The sequence below is a fragment of the Dasypus novemcinctus genome, chromosome 9 (genome assembly GCF_030445035.2).
Source record: "Dasypus novemcinctus isolate mDasNov1 chromosome 9, mDasNov1.1.hap2, whole genome shotgun sequence".
In the NCBI taxonomy this organism is placed as follows: Eukaryota; Metazoa; Chordata; class Mammalia; order Cingulata; family Dasypodidae; genus Dasypus; species Dasypus novemcinctus.
This window is the reverse complement of record NC_080681.1, coordinates 105,979,100-105,998,823: the sequence shown is the minus strand read 5'-3', so window position 1 is coordinate 105,998,823 and position 19,724 is coordinate 105,979,100. Positions and strand designations below refer to the sequence as shown.

The 19,724-nt window shown below is 55.8% G+C and overlaps 1 protein-coding gene across 7 annotated transcripts in view; it reads left to right on the top strand.

Moving 5' to 3' along the window:
• The first annotated feature begins 745 nt into the window (after window positions 1-745).
• Window positions 746-19,724, top strand: part of PTPRU (protein tyrosine phosphatase receptor type U) — a 118,584-nt gene continuing 99,605 nt past the window's right edge. For 2 of the 7 annotated variants that reach the window (XM_058304748.1, XM_058304747.1), the window contains exons 1-2: window positions 764-943; window positions 19,196-19,327. In XM_058304748.1, the coding sequence (XP_058160731.1) occupies window positions 871-943; window positions 19,196-19,327 (205 nt within the window). In that variant the 5' untranslated portion in view covers window positions 764-870. Of the gene's footprint in view, window positions 944-12,586; window positions 12,696-16,229; window positions 16,678-19,195; window positions 19,328-19,724 lie in introns of all 7 variants that reach the window. The other 5 variants (XM_071217585.1, XM_071217584.1, XM_071217583.1 and 2 more) reach the window with 5 other exon arrangements.

The following is a 19,724-nucleotide window of genomic DNA, read 5'->3' as shown; positions in this document are numbered from 1 at the left end:
GTGTCTCAGTTCAATTCAGTTCAAGCCAGAAAGCCTTGACTCAAATCCTGGAGTTGCCCTAGACTAGTGCATGACCTTGGGAAAGTCACTTCCTCTCTCTGTGCCTCAGTTCCTCAACTGTGTAATGTGGATAGTAAGTATACATCGTAATAGGGTCGTGGTGAGGATGAAATGAGGACACGTGGGTAAAGCAGATAGAAAGTTCCTGGTATTCCACAGTAAGGGACGGTGAGTTTGCAGGGCATTGTACAAGGGCTTATACTGGGTAGAGACCCAAATATACTTATTCTGTGTCGCTAGACCAACATGAAAAGGAAGAACTTTCTGAAAACTAGCATCTCCAAGAACCCAAAGAGCAATCTCGAAAGGTGATGAACGCTCTGTTTTTGGAGGTACGAACGAAAATGCATTTGAAGGAAGTGGAGGGGATTCAAGCATCATATGGGACACAGAGGCCGGATGACCCTGGGTCATGGATTCTGAGAGCGCTAAGCGGGAGCTAGGCGTGGACGGCGAGGGTGCTTACCTGAGTAAATCGATGCCTGCAAGAGCAGTGGCCGGTGTGCGTCCAGGCCCCGCGACAGGCCCTCCAAGCTGGGGTACGGGCGTGGGGGAGGGGCACGCCGGACGGACGGCACCCGGCCGGGGCAGCAGCGCGCGCTGCGGCCAGCAGGGAGCGCTGCGAGACCGCGGAACGCGCGGCCGGGCCTGACGTCAGCGCCCCGCTAGCCTGGGCTCCCGCTCTGGACTCGGCGCCAGTCCCGCTCGGTGCCGCGCAGCGCCGCTCCGGCTCCGATTCGCCTCGGGCTCGGCTCGGGCACCGGCGGCGGCGCCCCCCGCGCCGGGCCCCGGGGCAGGCGGCGGCGCACCATGGCCCGCGCCCAGGCGTTCGTCCTGGCGCTCACCTTCCAGCTCTGCGCGCCGGAGACCGAGACTCCGGCAGGTAAGCGCGCGGCGATCGGACCGAGCTTGCCCCGCCGAGCCCCCGGGGCCCGTGGCGTAGCTCGGAACAAAGTGTGAGTGTTGGGCGACTGGTCGTTACGCGCGTGCTCCCTGTGTGTATCTTGAGTGTTGGATGTGCAATCGTGTGTGGGGTGTTGTGTGTTTGCGAATATTGTGTGTCTGTGAGTTTTATGTGAAAGAAAAGGTACCTTGTGTTTTATGTCTGTGAGTATGTTTGGATTCATGTTGTGTGCATCAAGGCAATGGGTGTGCTCAGTGTCTTGTGTGTCTGCTAGTGTGTAGTGTTTGTGCGGCCGAGTAGGCTGTGTGTCTGTTGTGTGTGCATCTGAGTTTGGTTGTGTGGCTGGAGTTGTATCAGCAAAATGTGTTGCATTTGTTTGCGTTTTGTATACAGTAGCAGGGAGTGCTGTTTGTTGTGTGTCGTGTCTGAGACTGTGTTGTGTGTGTGGCCGGGAGTGCTCTGTTCGAGTGTGGATCAGAGGGTGTGTGCGTGTGGTGTGTGTACTTGTGAGATACGCGTACGTGTGTGAGAACTGGGCAAGGGTCCGGAACGTGTGTCCGTGTGCTGTGTGCGCGATGTGTACGTGTGGGAGTGTCTGAGCTTTGTAGTGTGCACCGACGGGGGCTGCGTGGGTCCGAGTGAATGCCAAGTGTGTCGGGAATGCATGTGTAGGAGCGAGTAGGGGAGCGGATGTGAGTGTGTGTGTGTCGGTGCGTACTGGCTGCGTGTCCAGGAATGTTGCGAGTGCGGTGTACGCCTAGGTTGTGGCTTACGTGTGCCCGGGCCCCCCGAGGTGGCATTGGCAGTGTGTGTGTTCCGTATGTGTGCGTGTGTGGCCCCGCAGGGCCGAACAAGTTGTCGCGGCGGCGCCCCCACCCCGCCAAGTCGGGCCGGGCCTGAGGCTCGCGAGGGGGAATGGGGGGCCCGGCGGCCGCCGACTCCGACATGTCGGGCTGTTTTGTTGTTTCGCAAGTTCCGAGCGACGCGGGCGGGCGGCGGATCCGAGGCGGTGCGGGGTCTGCGGGGCCGCCCGAGTCAGTGTGTGTGCGCGCGCGCCCGGAGGGCACCCCGCCGAGGGGCCGGCGCGGGGGGCGGCCGGGAGGGGCCGGCGGGGGCGCGCGGAGGCCGGGCTGGCGGCCGGCTGGGAGCGCTGGGCTGGCGGGCGCTCCTGCGGGGGCCCCGCCGCGCGGCTGGACCGAGGGCCGCTGGGTGGCGGCCGCTCCCCGCGGCGGGGCTGCGGCGTCGGGGCGCGGGCCGGGCGGGGGGTGTCCCCTCGCTCGGCGTCCCCTCTCCTTACGTGCTAGAGGAGCCGCGTCCGCCGGGGTCTCCCGGGACACTCCCTCCGTCGACTCCACAACTTTGTGCAGCCTCCCCGCCGGCCGGGACCGCCGTGTGTGAGGGCGAGTGCGTGTGTGAGTGCGTCTCTGCGCTCGTCCGCTGTACGAGCGCGCTCTCCCTGGGTGTGTTTCGGGGTCTGCTGTCTTTTGAGTGTGTACGCATGTACGCGTGCGCGCGTGTGTGGTCGGGTATCTTAATTTGTGCATCCGGAGCTTTCGTTTGCGTGTCCGTGTGCCCCTCGGAGTGGGCGTTGTGGACCCTGAGTGCTGTGGCGGGTAGCACAGGGTCGTGTGTTCGTGTGTCCAGCCCCCTCCCCACACTCCTCCCCACCCCCCTCCCCGAACCCACCCCCCTCCACATCCCCCCCCTCCACATCCCCGCCTAGGACCCGGGATCCCAGAGGTTGCCCCTCCTGCGGAGTCGCGCGGGGCCCTCCCCCTGCCGCGGGCCTCAGCTCCCCCGCCCCCACCAGCTGCGCGGCCAGCCCCCCACCCCAGGCGCCGACGAACCCGGAGACGCCCGAAGCGGGCAGCAGAGCTCAGCCACGTGCCAAGCCGCCTCCGCCGGGACAGATTCCTCCCCGCCGTCGGCCCTCAAGGACCGGCCTCCCCGGGATCGAGTTCCCGGCCCCGCCGCTCCGAGGCTCCCGTGGTCGCTCCCGCGCTGGCTCCGAGTTGGGGCCTGGTCCTGGGGCCTTTGCGCCCAGCTTTAGCGTTGACCTCCCTGTGCGGGAGAGGACGCCCAAGGCGACCTCTGTCCCCATCCCCCGCCCCTCCCGCGCACCCACTTTGCTCTCCTCTCCCACCCGGAGCTCCAACCCGCCTCCTGGTACTCTCCTCACCGCACCCCCCCCCCCCAATTCGATACCCTCCCCGCGTTATTCGGAGAACTCCCACAAACCTGGGAGCTCCTGCCGGTAGGGGGAACTGTCAAGAAATGAGGTTTGGGAGTAAGACCTTGAGCAAGTTACTCCCTTTCTCAGAGCCTCAGTTTCCCCATTTGCCACGGGGGTAATAATAATGGTGTGTGGAACTTGGTAGACTTTAAAGTAAGGCTTCATTTGTGAGTGTCAGGACACAAAAGATGGGGTTGAGGGCTGTTTCAGAGCCCCAGAGGCAGTGATTTCAGACCAGAGGATCTGGGTTCAAATTCTGCCTCTGCTGCTTGCTGTTAGTGTGACCTTGGGCAAGCCACTTCACTTCTCAGCCTGTTTCCTCATCTGCAAAATGGGGGTGACCGTGCAGTGGGTAAAGTCCCAAGAGCTGTCTTGTAGCTCTTACTATTTGAGCTTAATTCCAGGCCCTTAGGAGAAGGCGTGGCTCACCTCCTGCCCCAGTCTGGGTAGGATTAGTCCAGGCCCTGAATGCCTCCTGAGTATGGCGGGTAGGGGTGGGTATGGGATGGCATGTCTCTGGCGTATAAACCTGGCAGGATTTCTTCTGCCATGTCCCAGCTTATTTTGCCCTTTTGGTGGCTGGAGTTGTGGACAGCAGGAACGAGGGAGAGGCTGCCCTGTGGTTTCAGGTTGGGTAATAAAGGCTTGTCTGGGCAGCCCTCCCGTCTCCTGGGGCTGGGGGACGGCGCTCAGCAGGCATTGGCAAGAGCGGCTCAGGCTGGGGGCAGCGAGCTCCGGGGCAGCCTCCTGCCCAGCTCTGTGCCAGGGAAAGCCCAGGGTGGGCACTCTGCCATCCTTCTGTCCTTTCATGAGTTAAACTGGGCGGATGGGGTGGCTTTCCTTGCAGGTCTGGGTTAGCTAGAGTTGCAGGGGGTGCCCCATGCCCCCCTTCCTCCTTTTCCCCTCTCAGGTCGCTGCCTCCAGATGTGTCCTCCCCTTAAGCCATCTCAGGGTTTCTCTTGTCCCCAACTCTCACCCACAGGAAGGTCCCAGCCTCTTCCCTCCACCTGTCTCTGGTGCCAGGGATCTTCCTAAAACATTTCAAAACCTGGTTTAAAACTCCTTGAAGGCTCCCCGTTGCCTTCAGGATCAAGTCCTTCCCTCTTGGCTAGGTTGCCTGCTTTAACTCCTGCCTCCCTGTCTAGCCTCATCTTGTGCCATTGGCTCCTCCCATCCTATACTCTGGACAGCCAGACCCACTTACCAGGAGCCCGCTAAATGCCCATTGCCTGCTATCTCCTCTCTGGGCCTTTGTACAGGCTGTTCTTTCCCTGCCAAACTCTCAAACTCTGCCACTTCACCTGGTTGAACTCCTGCTCCTCAGTCAGTTCTTGACTTAGTCATCACTTCTTTCCTGGAGCCTTCTTTGGCTAGCCCTGTCCTGGTGGAGGTTGGTTGGGTCTTTTGTAGCATTGCAGTTACTTTATTGGTTTTGTCTCCTTTATAAGACCATGAGGTCCACAAGGGCAGGAACTGGGCATTTAGTTGCTGTCTGAATCCTCAGGGTCAGGCATAAGGCCCAGCCCACCTGTGGTGAGTACCTTCTATGGGGCATGAAAGAAGGAAGTCTAGTGGGTCAAGTTCGAAGCCAGAGTCGCCAGAGGGGGGCGCACTGACTCCACTGAAGGTAGGAATGAAAGAACCAGTTTTTCCCTCCAGGAATCTGGAAAATTCTGCTGGGGGCTGGTGCTGTGTTGTGAAAAGGCAGTGTAGAGAGTGTCATCTGGGACCTGTAAAGGGGAGGTGACAGAAGGGAGTGGGTCCCCTGCCTGGCAGCCCCTCTCCCAATCTCCAGCATGGCTGCCTCATGTCCTCCAGGCCCTCCCCCAGCAGCTGGCAGGGCCTGTCCAGCCCCCAGCCCTGGCCCTTTGTGCTGGAGGCCTTGGCAGTTGGTGAAGCACAGCGTCCCAACCGTCAGACAGCAGAGAGGGAGGGAGGGCCCTGGGCAGGAGGGAGGGGCGGTCTTCTGGCCGACTCCCCCCTCCATCCTCAGTCCTTGGTCTTAGGGGGGCAGGTGGGCTCACAGCCTCTGTCCTGGCTGCATGTGAGCTGGAGGGAAGGGAGGAGACACCTGTGGGACTGGCCGTAGCAGGGCCTGGCCATCCCCTGGCAGAGTGTGTGCAGGTGTGACTCTGGCAGCTGGGCAGAGTGGTGTGTTTGTGCTTGTATGTTTCGGTGGTGTGGCTTGGTGGATTCAGTGTCTGTGGAGGAGTGTGTGTGCATGCACGTGTGTGCACATGTGTGTGCGTGTGTAATTATAGCCTGGGGCATAGGACACGTGTGGCCCATCAGGGCATCCAGCCTTTGGTTGCCCAGGTGTGGCAGGATCTTAGTCTGAGGTTGGGAGGCAGCCAGCTGCTTTGATAACTGGGCAGCCCAATGTTAGGGTTTCTGGGTACCCAAGGGTCAAATAGCTGGAATTTGGAGCAGAGCTGTTTGGGTGGGCGGTGTCTTAGTATCCGGGTATGGGAGGATCAGGGTGTTCAAACACAAGGCTATCCCAGTGTCTCTTGGTCTGAAGGTGGGCCTGTCCAGGTGCCTGGAAGTCCCCAGGTTCAAGGGCATTCAAGGATGGGAGTGTCTCAGTGTTAGGTCCAGGTGGGGGTCTGTCCGGTGCTGGGTAAGTCTGGGTGTGCGGCTCCTCCAGTTTATGGATAGCTGAGTGGGAGCATCAAGGTATCCAGAAATGGGGTGACCGTGTGTTGGATAGTGGGTGCCCAGGCGTTTGTGAGTCCAGATGTCTTGTGGGGATTGTGTTTATGCATGCAGGAGTGGGGTGCGCTTGTGTCGGCTGGGGAGGCTCCTAGTGGCTGGGCCCATCTGTGAGCCAGGGTCTGGGGCTATGCCAGCACAGCCCCTGACATCCCCTTTCCTGGGGCTTGTCTCCTGATCTTTCACATCTCCAAACCAGGAGCTTCTGAAGGAGGCCCCAGTGGTTTTGTTTCTCCATGGTTAGTGCCCTGGAGGGGAGGCCAGGCAGTATAGAGCTGAGTTACCCAGTAGAACTTTCTACAATGATAGCAATATTCTATACCTTCATGGTCTGATCTGGTGGCCGCATAGCCACATGTGGTGATTTAAATTAATTAAAATGAATTAAAACAAAAAATTCAGTTCCTAGTTGTACTAGCTAGATTTCAGGTCTTGAGGAGTCACATGTGGCTAGCAGCTACTGTACTGAACAATGTAGATAGAAAATTTTTCCATCATTGCAGAAAGTTCTAGTGACAGTGCTGGTCCACGGATATGAGACTTGCAGCATCTTTAGTGAGGCCTGGGCCCCTCCTGGGTTAGAACTGGTCTGGATGGGGCATTACTCAGCTGCTACTGAACAAAGTTTTGTTGAATCCACATCCTGTTCTTTCTTGCCTGGACTATTCAATAGCTCTTTCCTTGGTTTCCATTTTGCCACCAGCCTCTTGTTCTCCAATCCTTCCAGCACTCTGTGACCAGAATGACCTTTCTAAGGCAGAGTAGGATGCTGCCCCTCCCTTGCTCCAAGCTGAAGGCTTCCAAGCACCCAGGGGATAAAACCCAAACCCAAACATGCAGTCGAGGCCCTGCATGACCAGCCTCCCCTCTCCCTCATTCCCCTCCTCTCCTATCCACCGGTGATCCAGGATCACCAGAAAACGTGCTGCTCCTGAACCTGCCATGCCCTTGGCCCGTGCCGTGCTGTTTGCCGAGCAGGCCCGCGCCACCCTTTTCACCTCATGGAGGCCTGCCTACTTGCTCGCCTTCAGAGTCCAGCTCCGATGTCACTGCCCCAGGGGAGCCTTCCCGGACCCCTTGTGGCCTGGTTGGTCAAACCCCCCAAGAATGCACCTATGGGAGTGTGCTGCAGCTTGCCCTGGCCTCCTGCAAGGTTGGGAGCCCCTCTGTCTGGGCTGCATCTTCGTCATTTTGGTGTCCCCAGGGAAGGCGGTGAGGGGGTGGAGGCGGGAGCCTGGGCTCCGGGGGGCTGGCATCAGTGAAGAGAGGGTGGCTTTTGGCTGGCCCTGAGCAGGGACTGCCATTACCTACAGAATGGCCTAGGGGGGACTCCTGGGTTGACCACTCAGAAGAAGGTGTTACTGGATGACTCGGGAGTCTTGTCAGATTCTCAGGGGCAGAAACCCGGGACCTAGAGGCAAGTTACAACGGATGAGGAGAATGGGGATTTAGAGGGATTGCTGAGGGTTTGGACTTTGAGGGCAGAAGCTGGGGGTGGGGATCGGGATGGGGAAATTGGGAAGGGGTGTGGTTTGGGGGTATTTGATGGACCAGGTCACAGTGGGGGATTGGGTGACAGTGGGGATGAAGGTAAATCTCGGGGATGGGGACAGCTGGCAGTTGGGGACACAATGGAGGATGAGGGATCAGCCGTAGGGTGGGGATAGCTGGAGGCTGGAGAGACAGCTGGGGATGAGTGGGCAGCTGGTATTGGGTGACATATGGAGGTTGGGGGACAGATGTGGGGTGGAGAGAACAGGTGGCATATGACAGCTAGGGGATGAGAAGTGACAACCGGGAGGTGTCAGAAACCGATCTGGACAGGATAGGTGTCTTAGCTGAGAGAGTGGGAACTGCATTGCTCAGAACATGTGTATTGTGTTTGTACATGTGTGTACGTGTGCACCCTCGTGGCTGTTGATGTGTGTGAATGTGTGTTTGTACTAGAGTGTGGTGGTTAAGAGCATGGGCTCAGGAGTCAGACCACCTGGATTCTAATCATGGCTCCCATACTTACTAGCACATAACCTGGGAGCAAGTTACGTAACCTCCCTGGGCCTCAGGTTTCCCAACTGTGAAGTGGGCATAACAGTAGAACACACTTCATGGCGTTGTGAGGATATATACATGTATATAGATCAGAACAGGTCCTGGCCCAGTCAGCCCTGTGTAAGTGTTTACTCTCAAGTGTGTGTGGGTCTCCGTGTGCTTTTCTCTGTGTGTTGAGAAAAGTTTGTTCTTATTGTCTGATGAAGTCCAGGCCTGGGAGGGGGTGGTGACCAGTCCTGTTGTTTGGTCTGGCTCTCCGCACACAACCTACCTGCTGTTCACCCCAATCCCCACCCACCCTGTGCCAGGGCCTGAGCCAATGGGTCTCTCTCTGTGTCTCTCCCCTGCCCTGCCCCATACTGCCTTGCCCTGGGCTGGGGGCCAGGGGATGTGTTTTAATTGTTCAAAAACTTTTCAGTAGAATCTGAGTTTATTGTTTGCCTGCCAGTGACCTGGGGCCCTGTTCAGATATAAATACTTGGATAATGTGCTCCGTTCTGGGCTGCGCATCCCGTGGGCGGCAGTGGCTTCATCCGTGCCCTTGGAAAGTCACTGGGTTGGAAGATGTCGGAGGTTGGGGGATACAAGAGGAGGAGGCCCACAAGGCAGATGGGGATCAGCCAGGGAGTGAGCCAGCTCAGCCTCAGAGTTTTCCAGGGGTTTGGGCTCCCTTCTCACCAGTGCATCACTGGGAGGCACCTGCAACCCTCCCCACCAACACTTGTGCAGTGTGCCATGTCTTTGTTCTACACTCTGTAATTACACTGCATCATTGCTCTGGACTGCCCTGGGGTGTGCAGTCTGGACCCAGTACCTAAGGGTTGAGCCATTGCATTGCATCCATGCACAGTACTAACTGTGGCTCAGCCCTGCAATGCACAACTGCACTAGGATTCCTCATTGCACTGGGTGAGTGGACTTCCCTGGTTTTCTGAATGCTCCACCTCTCCCCTGTCCGTTGTACTGTACCTCCATCCTGCAGTTGTATGCACAGCTATTTGTACTTTTGCACCTCTCTTCTATGCTGCATTAGTTAAGGTGGGCTCCTGGGTTTCTGGATAGACCCCCCCCCCCACGCACTGTACCACTGCCTGAGACCAATACCTGGCTTTTTCCGGCCACACTGCATGTTTGCATCACAGAGGGTTTCTGTTCTTTGCTGTGATAGCCCACTGGGTAATCTGCATTGTATTGGGTCTGTGGACCCTGCTGGATCTGGGGCATAGCTCCTCACATGGGGTCACTGCACTTTGTACCAACAAATGGCATTCTGCCACAACACTGCATCTTTGCAGCATGTGGCATCCTTGTATTTCACTGCATTACTGCAGTGTGCATCTTCCCTGCTTTGGGCATGTGGACTTGCCTGAGTTCCTGGGCACAGTCCCTCTGTTTCCCACTGTTGCACTGTCCACTGCAGTGCTCCTTTGTCTCACAGAGTGCTTCTGTCCCACTGCTTCACTGCACTGCATTGGGTATGCACTGGCTCCTGGCCCAGGCTTACACTGTACCACAGCTGTGGTAATGCTCTCCCTTTGGTAGCTCTGCCTTTCACTGTCACCCCTGGGGGTGTCTGCTTGTGTCCTCCCCCGGTTTCTGTAGGTAGGCCCGTTTGAATAACATCTTTGCATCGAGTGTCCTCACTGCAGTGCACCTCTGCCTCACATTGCATGCTGTTCAGGGAGCCTGTACTTATACTTCAACTTGGGCTTCAGGACTGGCTTGGGCTTTTGGGGGCAGAGCTTTTGCAGAGAGCTACGACATCAGCCCTGTGTGCTGCACTGGATTCCTGCTGGGAGCCTCCACCCAGCACTTTGCCGGTTCATGCTCGGCTGTGTGCACTCTGCTGGGTTTCAGGACCCTGGGCCCTTCCACTGAATCCCCTGAGCCACACTGCATCTTCCATGCACTCCTTTTTGTGCCACTTTCTACCACTTCTCTGAGTGTCTGTACCTACATTGCTCCTTGGGACTGAATTGAGCTTGTGTTCTGGAAAGGGTTCCTTCTACACCCCCACAGCAGCCTTCCCTTTCCCGAATCTCTGTACTGTTCTGTATGCTTCCATGGAGCACACGCCTTCAGTGAGAAGTTGTGGAGCTCCTACTCTGTGCCTGTCCCTGTGCTAGCGTCTGGAGAGGGGGAGCTAGGCGGGCTTGAGCTTACTCCTCGGCATCCCTCTGTATGGCCGTCATGGGGCCCTGCGTTCCAGCCCAGTGTACCACTCCATCTTCTGCACCGCACTGCTGCGCTGGCTTCCGTGAAGCTCTGGGTCGTGCCCACGGGGATGCTGTACTCCTTCACCTCGTGGCACTGACCAGTTCCTTCATCCTGCTCCAGGTGCCTCTTCTGTGGTCTGTGCTCACTGTGTGCTCTGCTCACTGCATTGTTTCTGTGCAGTGCAGAGTGGCTGCCCTGCAGGGGACCCTCGCTACATAGCCTCTCTCTGTACAGTCCCTTTATAAAGTTCAGCTCTTTGCACAGCCCTCTGCCCTTCCACGCTGCCCTGCATCTCTGTCTGACACAGGGCCTCTGCACTGCATGGCATCTGTGTGTCTGTGCACAGCACAGTCCTTTATTTGGCCCTTTGCCTCTACATGGCGTCTGGGCCAGGCAGTCCTACTGCTAACCCCGGAACTGACGGTGCGTGTTGTTCAGGGAGATGGGGAGTGGGTCTGCCTTCAGGGTCCCCTAAAGCACTGCTGCACTTGGCTTCCTCACTCCTCAGGAGAGATGACAGATTCGGCCTTGCCGGGCCCTTTGTTGGCTCCTGTGGGTGGTGCCCGCTCTCTTTCCTCTCCCTGTGGACTGGCCCTGGGTGATCTCCCTGGTTGCAGCCATGCTGAGCGCTGGGTGTTTAGAAGATGGGCATATGGCCGCCAGCCCTGCCCTTAATTGCTCATCAATTATTCAGGGTTCTGGCTGCAGCTCCAGGGAGGCTGGCCCAGGTCTGGATGTGTTGATCTGGGCAAGGAGGGGAGTGAGGTGGGCTGGGCCAGGCCTCTGGGCTAAGGCCATGGTCCTTGAGGAGTGGTCGTGGTCGGACTAGTGAGGGTCATGGGGTCATGACTGGCCCTCTGTTATACACCAGGCTTGGGGATGGAGTTCAGAGGCAGAAGAGACATTCCCAGACTTCAGGGGAAGAGGAGATGAAGGTGAGACGGGCTGGGATGGAGTTATAGGGGGTGAGGACACTGGATGGGGCTGGGTTAGGCAAGAATGTCCAGGAGTTTGGCCAATGTTGGTTCTGGGATTGTGTTGAGCTACCTAGAAGAGAGGTGCATCTTTGGATGGTGAAATAGACCAGGATTGTCAATGGGATTATGCTTGGATTCCCCAGGCCAGAGTTGGGGCTGTGCTTGGGTTCGGCGTGATCCCAGCCTGTATGTTTGCTCTCTGCTGGGAGAGGTTTTGTTTCTCCTGGGGCGACTCTTGGGACCTGCATATTCTGTTGACAAACCAAAGCTCTCACTGCAGACAGAGAGGGCAGGCTCTGTTTACCTAGGGCCTTCAGAAAACCCTGTGGTGGCAGCTGCAGCTGCTGTTGGCACAGCGGACGTTCCCTGCCAGGCGGTGAGGAGAGCCTGGTGTGCACATGCGTGCAGCGCTCACACACACGTGCACGCTCCCCCTCCCCTCCACGCCACACTCCCCTTCCCCATAGGCACATGCCTCTCGCTGAATGTGCCCTTCCACCTCTGTACATGAATATTTACCTTCACACCCACAGCTTCACAGCACACTTCCTGGGAGACCCACACTTTCAGACACCCATGCTCCCCCTCGCATATCCTTCTCCCAGTAGTGTCTCTCTCTGTCCTCAATTGTTCTTGCTCACATGCATACCCAAATAACTGGCATCAGAATTCCAGAGCTGGAAGCCATTTTAGAGGTTACCTGGTTTCCCATTTTCATTTCCTAGGTGAGGAAGAAGGGGATCAGAGAGGGAAAATCATCTGCCCAAGGTCACACAGGGAGTTAGAGGCTCAGCAGGAATAAGACCCACGGCTCAGGCCTCCCAATTGAGCACTTGCAACTTGGTACCAGGCGGTGACTCTCACAGCCCTGTGTACACACTCACATGCGCACAGACCCTGCATGTGGAAAACACGCACATGAAGGCATCGAGACCATCTACCAGGGAAACCACACTCTGGTTCCTCCTCCAGAGATTGCTCTGCCCCTCACGTCACCCCCCCCCCCCCACAGAGACCAGGCACCCCCCCCAGAGCCCAGCCGGATGTGGATAAACCATCTCTGTGCCTTTCCAAATTGTGGCTGACGGTTGCTCAGGCAACCGCCTGCCAGACTGGGGAGATTAGCTGAGGAATGTTGCTGGGCCAGTTTGAGCTGGGGCTGGGGGAGGTGGTGGGGGTCCTGAGTTGCTTCAGCTCATCCTCTCAGAGAGGCTGGGTGGAAACTGGGTGCCCAAGGAGGGGCCTGTCTTCCTTTTCTCCCCCGCCCGGCTGAGAAAGTGTCCCTGAGGCTTAGACTAGGTTGGGGCACGGGAGTGCGGGAACATTTGAGTGTGAGGCCGTGTGTATGTTGTGCATTTCTCTGTGGGGTTCTGGGTGTGATCGGGGTGTGTGTGGTATGCCTCCAAGATGGGGACTTGAGGCCCCTTTCCTTAGCAGTTCCTGGCATCTGACTCTGGACCCTGTGCTGGCTTGGTCTCATCTCCCTCCTGATTCTGCGGTGCCCTCTGAAGAAGCCACCACCCTCCTCTGTGGTTTACAGAAGGTATCACTCGGCTCATCTGAATCCAGGCCCTCCTCTGCTCAAACACCTGCTGTGGCTCCCAAATTGGAGATGTGGCCAAACTCCTTGCCCTGGCATTTAAGGCCTTCCGTGTTCTGGCCTCAGCTCTGATTCCCCGCAGTCTTATGTCTCATTCATGCAGCCCTCTGGACTCCCCTCTGTGCCCGGGACAAACTCATTGCCTGCCTTTGCTGCTGCCAGGCCCTTTGCCTCAGATGCCCTTCCACCCATCTCTACTGGCCAAATTGATACCCATCCTCCAGGCTCAGCTCAGGTGCATCCTCCTCCAGGAAGCCTTCCCCCTGCCGCCCCCCCCCCCCCCCCCGAGATCTCTGGTTTTCCTGGACCCTGGGCCCCTCCAATCCCCGCTACTCCACCCCTTGTGGACCTGACTCTTCTCTGATTTGCCGCATTTCCTCCCTCCCACCCAGACTAGGAGGTTCCTGAGGGCAGAGTGGATCCTCAGTCACCCTTGTGCCTCTACTCAAGCCAGTGTGGGACCTGCTTTGTACAAAGTGTCAGTGAGCAGGGCTCCTGTGAATGAACTGAGTTAATGCCTGCCACCGGCAAAAAGGCAGGGCCTTTTTCTCTTGCGCCTATCTTCCTTGAATAAAGATAGCTCGTTTAAGTCCCAGCGTCTTCACTTTGTAGCTGTGTGATCTTGGGCAAGCAACCCTGTCTCTCTGTGCCTCAGCTTCCATCTGTAAAATAGGACTAATACTTGCACCCACCTGGGTCACTCTGCAGGTTTGCCAGCACCTGGTGGTCTCGTGGGGAGTGGCAGCCCCCTGGTGGTGGTGGTGGTAGGTGGTGTGTCCCCAAGGCTGTGTCGGTGGAGTTGGCAGGGATTCCCTGCTATCATTCTTGCTCTGAACCCAAAGTCTGATCTAGTTTTAGCCCCTGGGCTGGGTCTTTGGGTCTCCACAAGAGCTGAGCCTTGGTTTGGGGGCTTCCGCGCCCTCCAGGCTGGAAGCGATGGCTGGCTTTTCCCAGAGCCGGGGGTGGGCTGGTTGTTTCCATCCCAGTGTAGGTGGGATGGAGGTGGGAGGGGAGCCCTCCTCGGGGAGCTGGCCCCGGAAATGCTGTGCCTGGAACTGGTCCTGCCCAGAGACGCAGAGCTAGGGATGGCCTGACAGATGGTGCCACCGGCCTGGGCTCTGGTCAGCTGTCTGGGGCTGCTCTGGCCCAGGGCTGTCTGTGAGACACTGACCAGGGAGAGGGAGTCATTTTGGCTGAGGAGTCACCCTGGCTGGGGTCAGGTGGCAGGGGTCATTTGGTGTGGTCAGGGGTCACTCTGGCCAGGGTTAGCCTACCTGGCGGTAATTTTGACTGAAATCAGGCGGTCTGGTGATCATGTGGATGACACTAGGGGACACTAGGGGCCACTCTGGGCAGGGACAATCAGTGGGGGACCACCTCGGCTGAGGCCAGTCTGTCTGGGGGTCGCTGATCTGGGTCAGTCAGTTTGGGGGCTCACTCTGACTGCAGATGTTCTGGGGGTCACTCTGAGCTGAGATTTCACTTTGGGCATTGCTCTGACCAGGTCAGTCAGTCTGGGAGTCCTGGCAGGTCATGTGGCCTAGCCATGGATGGGCAGGAGGAAGCCCAGGAGCTGGTCATCCCAGGCTCGCCCCAGGGCCTTGGCTGTTTTGCTTTGCTAAGCTGCGGAAGAAAGCAGATACCATAAATGCACTGGCTTTAACTATGGGAATTTATTAGCTTCCAAGCTTACGGTTTTGAGGCTGAGAAAAATGTTCAAATAAGGCATCATCAGGTGATGTTTTCTCCCTGAAGACTGGCTGCCAGGTGATTCTGGACTCCTCTGTCACATGGCAAGGCATGTGGCAGCATCTGCTGGTCTCTCCCTTCTCTTCTGGGTTTCATTGCTTTCAGCTTCTTGCTTCCATAGCTTTCTCTTTTCCTGAGTTTCATTTTCTTATAAAGGACTCCAGTAAGAGGATTAAGACCCACGCTGAAAAGGGAGACCCCAACAATGACATCTTAAGATCCTACTCAGGGAAACGGACTTTGGCCCAGTGGTTAGGGCGTCCGTCTACCATATGGGAGGTCCGCGGTTCAAACCCTGGGCCTCCTTGACCCGTGTGGAGCTGGCCATGCGCAGTGCTGATGCGCGCAAGGAGTGCCCTGCCACGCAAGGGTGTCCCCCGCGTGGGGGAGCCCCACGCGCAAGGAGTGCGCCCGTGAGGAAAGCCGCCCAGCGTGAAAAGAAAGTACAGCCTGCCCAGGAATGGCGCCGCCCACACTTCCTGTGCCGCTGACGACAACAGAAGCGGACAAAGAAACAAAAGCAGACAAAGAAACAAGACGCAACAAATAGACACCAAGAACAGACAACCAGGGGAGGGGGGGAAATTAAATAAATAAATAAATCTTTAAAAAAAAAAAAAAAAGATCCTACTCACCAAAAGATCCTGTTTACAATGGGTCGACACCCACAGGAATTGGTTAACTTTAATAGCGTACTTTTCTGGGGTACATACACCTTCAAACCATCACACTGGGGCCGCTGAAGGAACAAGGAGGGTCTGAGCCCCAGCCTGACCCTAGATCCTGGACTTCCCTTTTTTTTTTTTAAAGTTTTATTTTTTTTTTGTTTATCACCCTCCCCCCAGTTGTCTGCTCTCTGTGTCCATTAGCTTTGTGTTCTTCTCTGACTGCCTCTATCCTAATCAGCAGCACCGGGAATCTGTGTTTCTTTTTGTTGCGTCATCTTGTTGTTTCAGCTCTCCGTGTGTGCAGCGCCATTCCTGGGCAGGCTGCACTTTCTTTCGCGCTGGGCACGGGGCGCACTCCTTGCGCATGGGGTTCCCCTACGCGGGAGACACCCCTGCGTGGCAGGACACTCCTTGTGCTCATCAGCACTGTGCATGGGTCAGCTCCACATGGGTCAAGGAGGTCTGGGGTTTGAACCGTGGACCTCCCATGTCGTAGGTGGACGCCTTATCCATTGGGCCAAGTCCACTTCCCTGGACTTCCCTTTTTGTGAATCCTTCTGCCTAAGGGAGGACTCGGCTGTGAGCAACCTTGTGGACAGCTATCCTCCCTCCTCCAGGAAGCCCTCCGTGACCATCCCTGCTGGCCAGGTCCTCTCTCTTGTGTGCTATGGGTCTTTTCTGGAGGGAGACCTGAGGCCCTCCCAGCACAGATAGAAGTTAACATCCAGCTCCCCCAGTGTGATGGTTAGGCTCTTGTGTCAACTAGGCCAGGTAATTGTGCCCAGTTGTTTGGTCAAGCAAGCACTGGGCTAACTGTAATACAAGGGCATTTATGGACTTAAGTCACCATTGACTTTACTGCAGTGGTAAATCATAGATAGCTGGTTATAATTACATCAGTCAGGGAGATTGCCATCAGCAAGAGTGACGCTTAACCCAATCAGTTGAATGCCTTAAAAGAGGAAGTGATTCCAGCATTGAGAGAGAATTTCCCAGCTCGTCTTTGACAGTCAACATCTCCCAGAACTCATCAAGAACCTTCATTGGACTTTCATTGCAGCCCCTGGTTGCGGCCTGCTGTGGAACCTGGACTTGTGCATCCGCACAGCTGTGTGAGAGACTCTAATGGAATCGTGTACTGTTGACAAATATCTCTTGATAATTCTGCTTCTCTAAAGAACGCTGACTAATACACCCAGGCCACACAGCCTGGTGCTGACCGGGGTTTTTCAAACAGAGGGAAGAGCACAGCTAAGGTCTCGCTCCAGCCCTGGACAGGGGCTTCTGATGTTCTGCCCTGAACTCTCAGTGCCAGCCTCACACCCACATCTGTGTTTCACACTCTGAAGGGGCCAAGAAGGGAAAAGGGAGTCCCCGACAATGACAAGCCCCTTCCGTGTGCGTGGCTCTGCTGGTGTGTTGCCATAGACTGCTTGGCACTATCTGCACAACAACCCAGAGAAGTAGTTGTTCCAGAGGAAACACCTGAGCCTCCTGGAAGGTGACATGTGAGTGTGCCCAGCACCGTGCCTGGCCCATGGCCCTCACTCCCCAGTTATTGCTTATTTCCTCTTCTCTTTGAGCCTGGGAAGCAGTCTGGGTCGCCCTTCTCATGAAGGCATCTCTGGTAGGAAGCATGGACCTTGGCATCTGACCAACATGGGTTCAAATCCTGCCACTGTTACTTATGTAAGCTCACATGGCACATTTAAGAATTTCCCGAGTGCTTGCTATGTGCCAAGGCTTGTACTAAGTGGACCCCACAATAAATCCTCAACAACCCTACATATGAATGGAGAGCCTGAGGCTCAGAAGGGAGACATGACTTGCCCGTAGTTACAAGGGCTGGTAAATTGCAGAGATTCAATCCCAAATGTGTCTGACTCCAGAGCCCACTCACTTAGCTACCAAGTTACACCGTGGGTGAATCCCTTTACCCTTTGGGGCCTCAGTCACCTCATTTGTCAAATGGGGAGACATTCCAGTGGCTGGTGGGTACCCAGGACAGGGCCTGGCACCATTTGTGCCTGCTTCCTAGCTGCTTGCTTGGGCATTTTCCTGGGTCTAGGGTGCCTCAGGACTCTCCCTGATGGGGCTCCAAGAGCTAAAGTTTGCAAGTGAGTGCAGGTGGCCAGTCTGCAGTTACCTTCTAAACTGGGGGTGTTCTCAGGCTTATTAGATACTCAGCTTGGGGCTCTAACGAGCAAGCTATGATGTCCTGACGTCATTACCAACCAGAGGGCTTGCTTCCATTTCAAGCCACCTTTACTGCTCACAGCCCCTGCTTAAAAAATCGTGGTAACGTATAAATAAATTTCCCATTTACTTTTATAAATTTGCACTTCACTGGCATTATTTACTTTCATAATGTTGTGCTACTGTCACCACCATCTATTACCACGACTTTTTCAGTACTTCAAAGAGAAACTCTATTAAGTAAAACTCCCCATTCCCCCTGTCCTCAGGCCCCTGGTAACCTCTAAGCTACTTTCTGCCTCTATGAATTTGCTTATTCTAGATATTTCATGTAAGTGCAATCAATCTGTATTTGTGCTTTTGTATCTGGCTTATTTCACTATCCATAATGATTTCAAAATGACTATAGCAAGAATCAGCATTTCATTCGTTTTTACAACTGGATAATATTCCATTGTATAGATCTCCCACATTTTGTTTATCCATTCATCTATTGATCGACAATTTTACCCCCCCCCCTTTCATTTTCCTTTAAACTATAAATATTGGTTCTAATCATGGAAATTGCTTCCTCTGGTCATATGTGTGCCCAAGCTGCACATAACTGCACTTTTGAGTGTCACATCCCTGTAAGCAGAGTCCTAGATTGGGTGACTTTGGGCAAATGACTGAATCCCTTAAGCTCAACATGAAATGGAGGTACAAGTAGAACCTGCTTCTGAGCGGGGCTGGTAGGAGACTCTGCATTTATTTATTTATTTATTTATTTATTATTATTTTTAAAGACTTATTTTTTTATTTATTTCTCTCTTCCTTCCCCTCCCGACCCCGGTTGTCTGTTCTCTGTGTCCATTCGCTGTGTGTTCTTCTGTGACTGTTTCTGTCCTTACCAGCGGCACGGGGAATCTGTGTTTCTTTTTGTTGCGTCTTGTTGTGTCAGCTCTCCGTGTGCGCGGCGCCATTCTTGGGCAGGCTGCACTTTTTTCGCGCTGGGTGGCTCTTCTTACGGGGTGCACTCCTTGTGCGTGGGGCTCCCCTACGCGGGGGACATCCCTGCGTGGCACAGCACTCCTTGTGCGCATCAGCACTGCGCATGGGCCAGCTCCACACGGGTCAAGGAGGCCCGGGGTTTGAATTGTGGACCTCCCACGTGGTAGGCGGACACCCTACCCATTGGGCCAAGTCTGCTTCCCAGACTCTGCATTTAGAGCGTTAATCACTGTGCCTGGCTTGTGAGCATGCGATGATGTGGTGATTGTCACCATTGGAGGGCTACCATGAGTTCTGGCTTAAGGCATTCATGATTCTGCCAGTCTTGGTGTCCACTGTCTGTCCTCTAGGTGAGGATGGAGAGGCGGGTGACAAGACACCCGCCTCTGCTGTTAACTAGCAATGTGACCTTAAGGAAGTCACTCAGTCTCTTTGGGCTTTTGTTTTCTCACCTGTAAAATGGGGATAATTCTAGTTCTGATCTCACAGAGTTGCTGTGATGCTCTAGTGATACAGCAATAATGAGAACTAGGATTTATCAAGGAGGCTCCTTGATGAGTGGTTGAGCAGTGGAAGGTCCGGGTTGGGCTGGAGGAGTGGGCAGTGTGGGGAGGTCTTGGTATTGGGAGGGGACAGAGTCGGGGAGGCCTTGGTAGAAGGAGGGGGCAAGAGTTTTGTTACAGGGAGGGAGCAATGGAGGGGGGGGCCCTGACGAGAGGAAAGGGTGGGAGGTGGGTCTGGGTAGGAGGGACAGTGGGGGGACCTGGAGGGCAGCCCCAGGTGTCCTCCCTGGCTGGCAGCCCTGCCTTGGCCTGGGCTAACCTGGCCCTGCCCTCACAGCCGGCTGCACCTTCGAGGAGGTGAGTGACCCAGCAGTGCCCTGCGAGTACAGCCAAGCCCAGTACAATGACTTCCAGTGGGAGCAAGTGCGGAGCCACCCTGGCACCCGGACCCCTGCGGACCTGCCCCATGGTGAGCCTACTCCCCAGCCCCATGCTCCCCCCCTCTTCATGTCCTTCTAGGGGGAGCTCTGCCTACCTGCTCTGTGGCCTTGGGCACATTATTTAGCCTCTCTGGCCCTCATCTGCTTTTGCATCTGTAATCACATACATGATGCTGTGAATGCAGAACTCTCTGGACATGTCCAACTGTGCACATCAAGTTTTACCTGTAAAATGGGTGTAGACGGGTAATCAAAAGTCCTTACAGCTGTCAATTAAAACCCACTTCCCATTATCCCCTGCAGCTCAGTCGGGATCCACCCCACTCCCCTGGTCTTCCCTGAGTCTTCCATTTCCTGAATCCTCTACTCGCTTCTCCTTGAGAGCCTCGGAATCTGATCTCCCCAGGACTTGACAGAGAGGGGCAT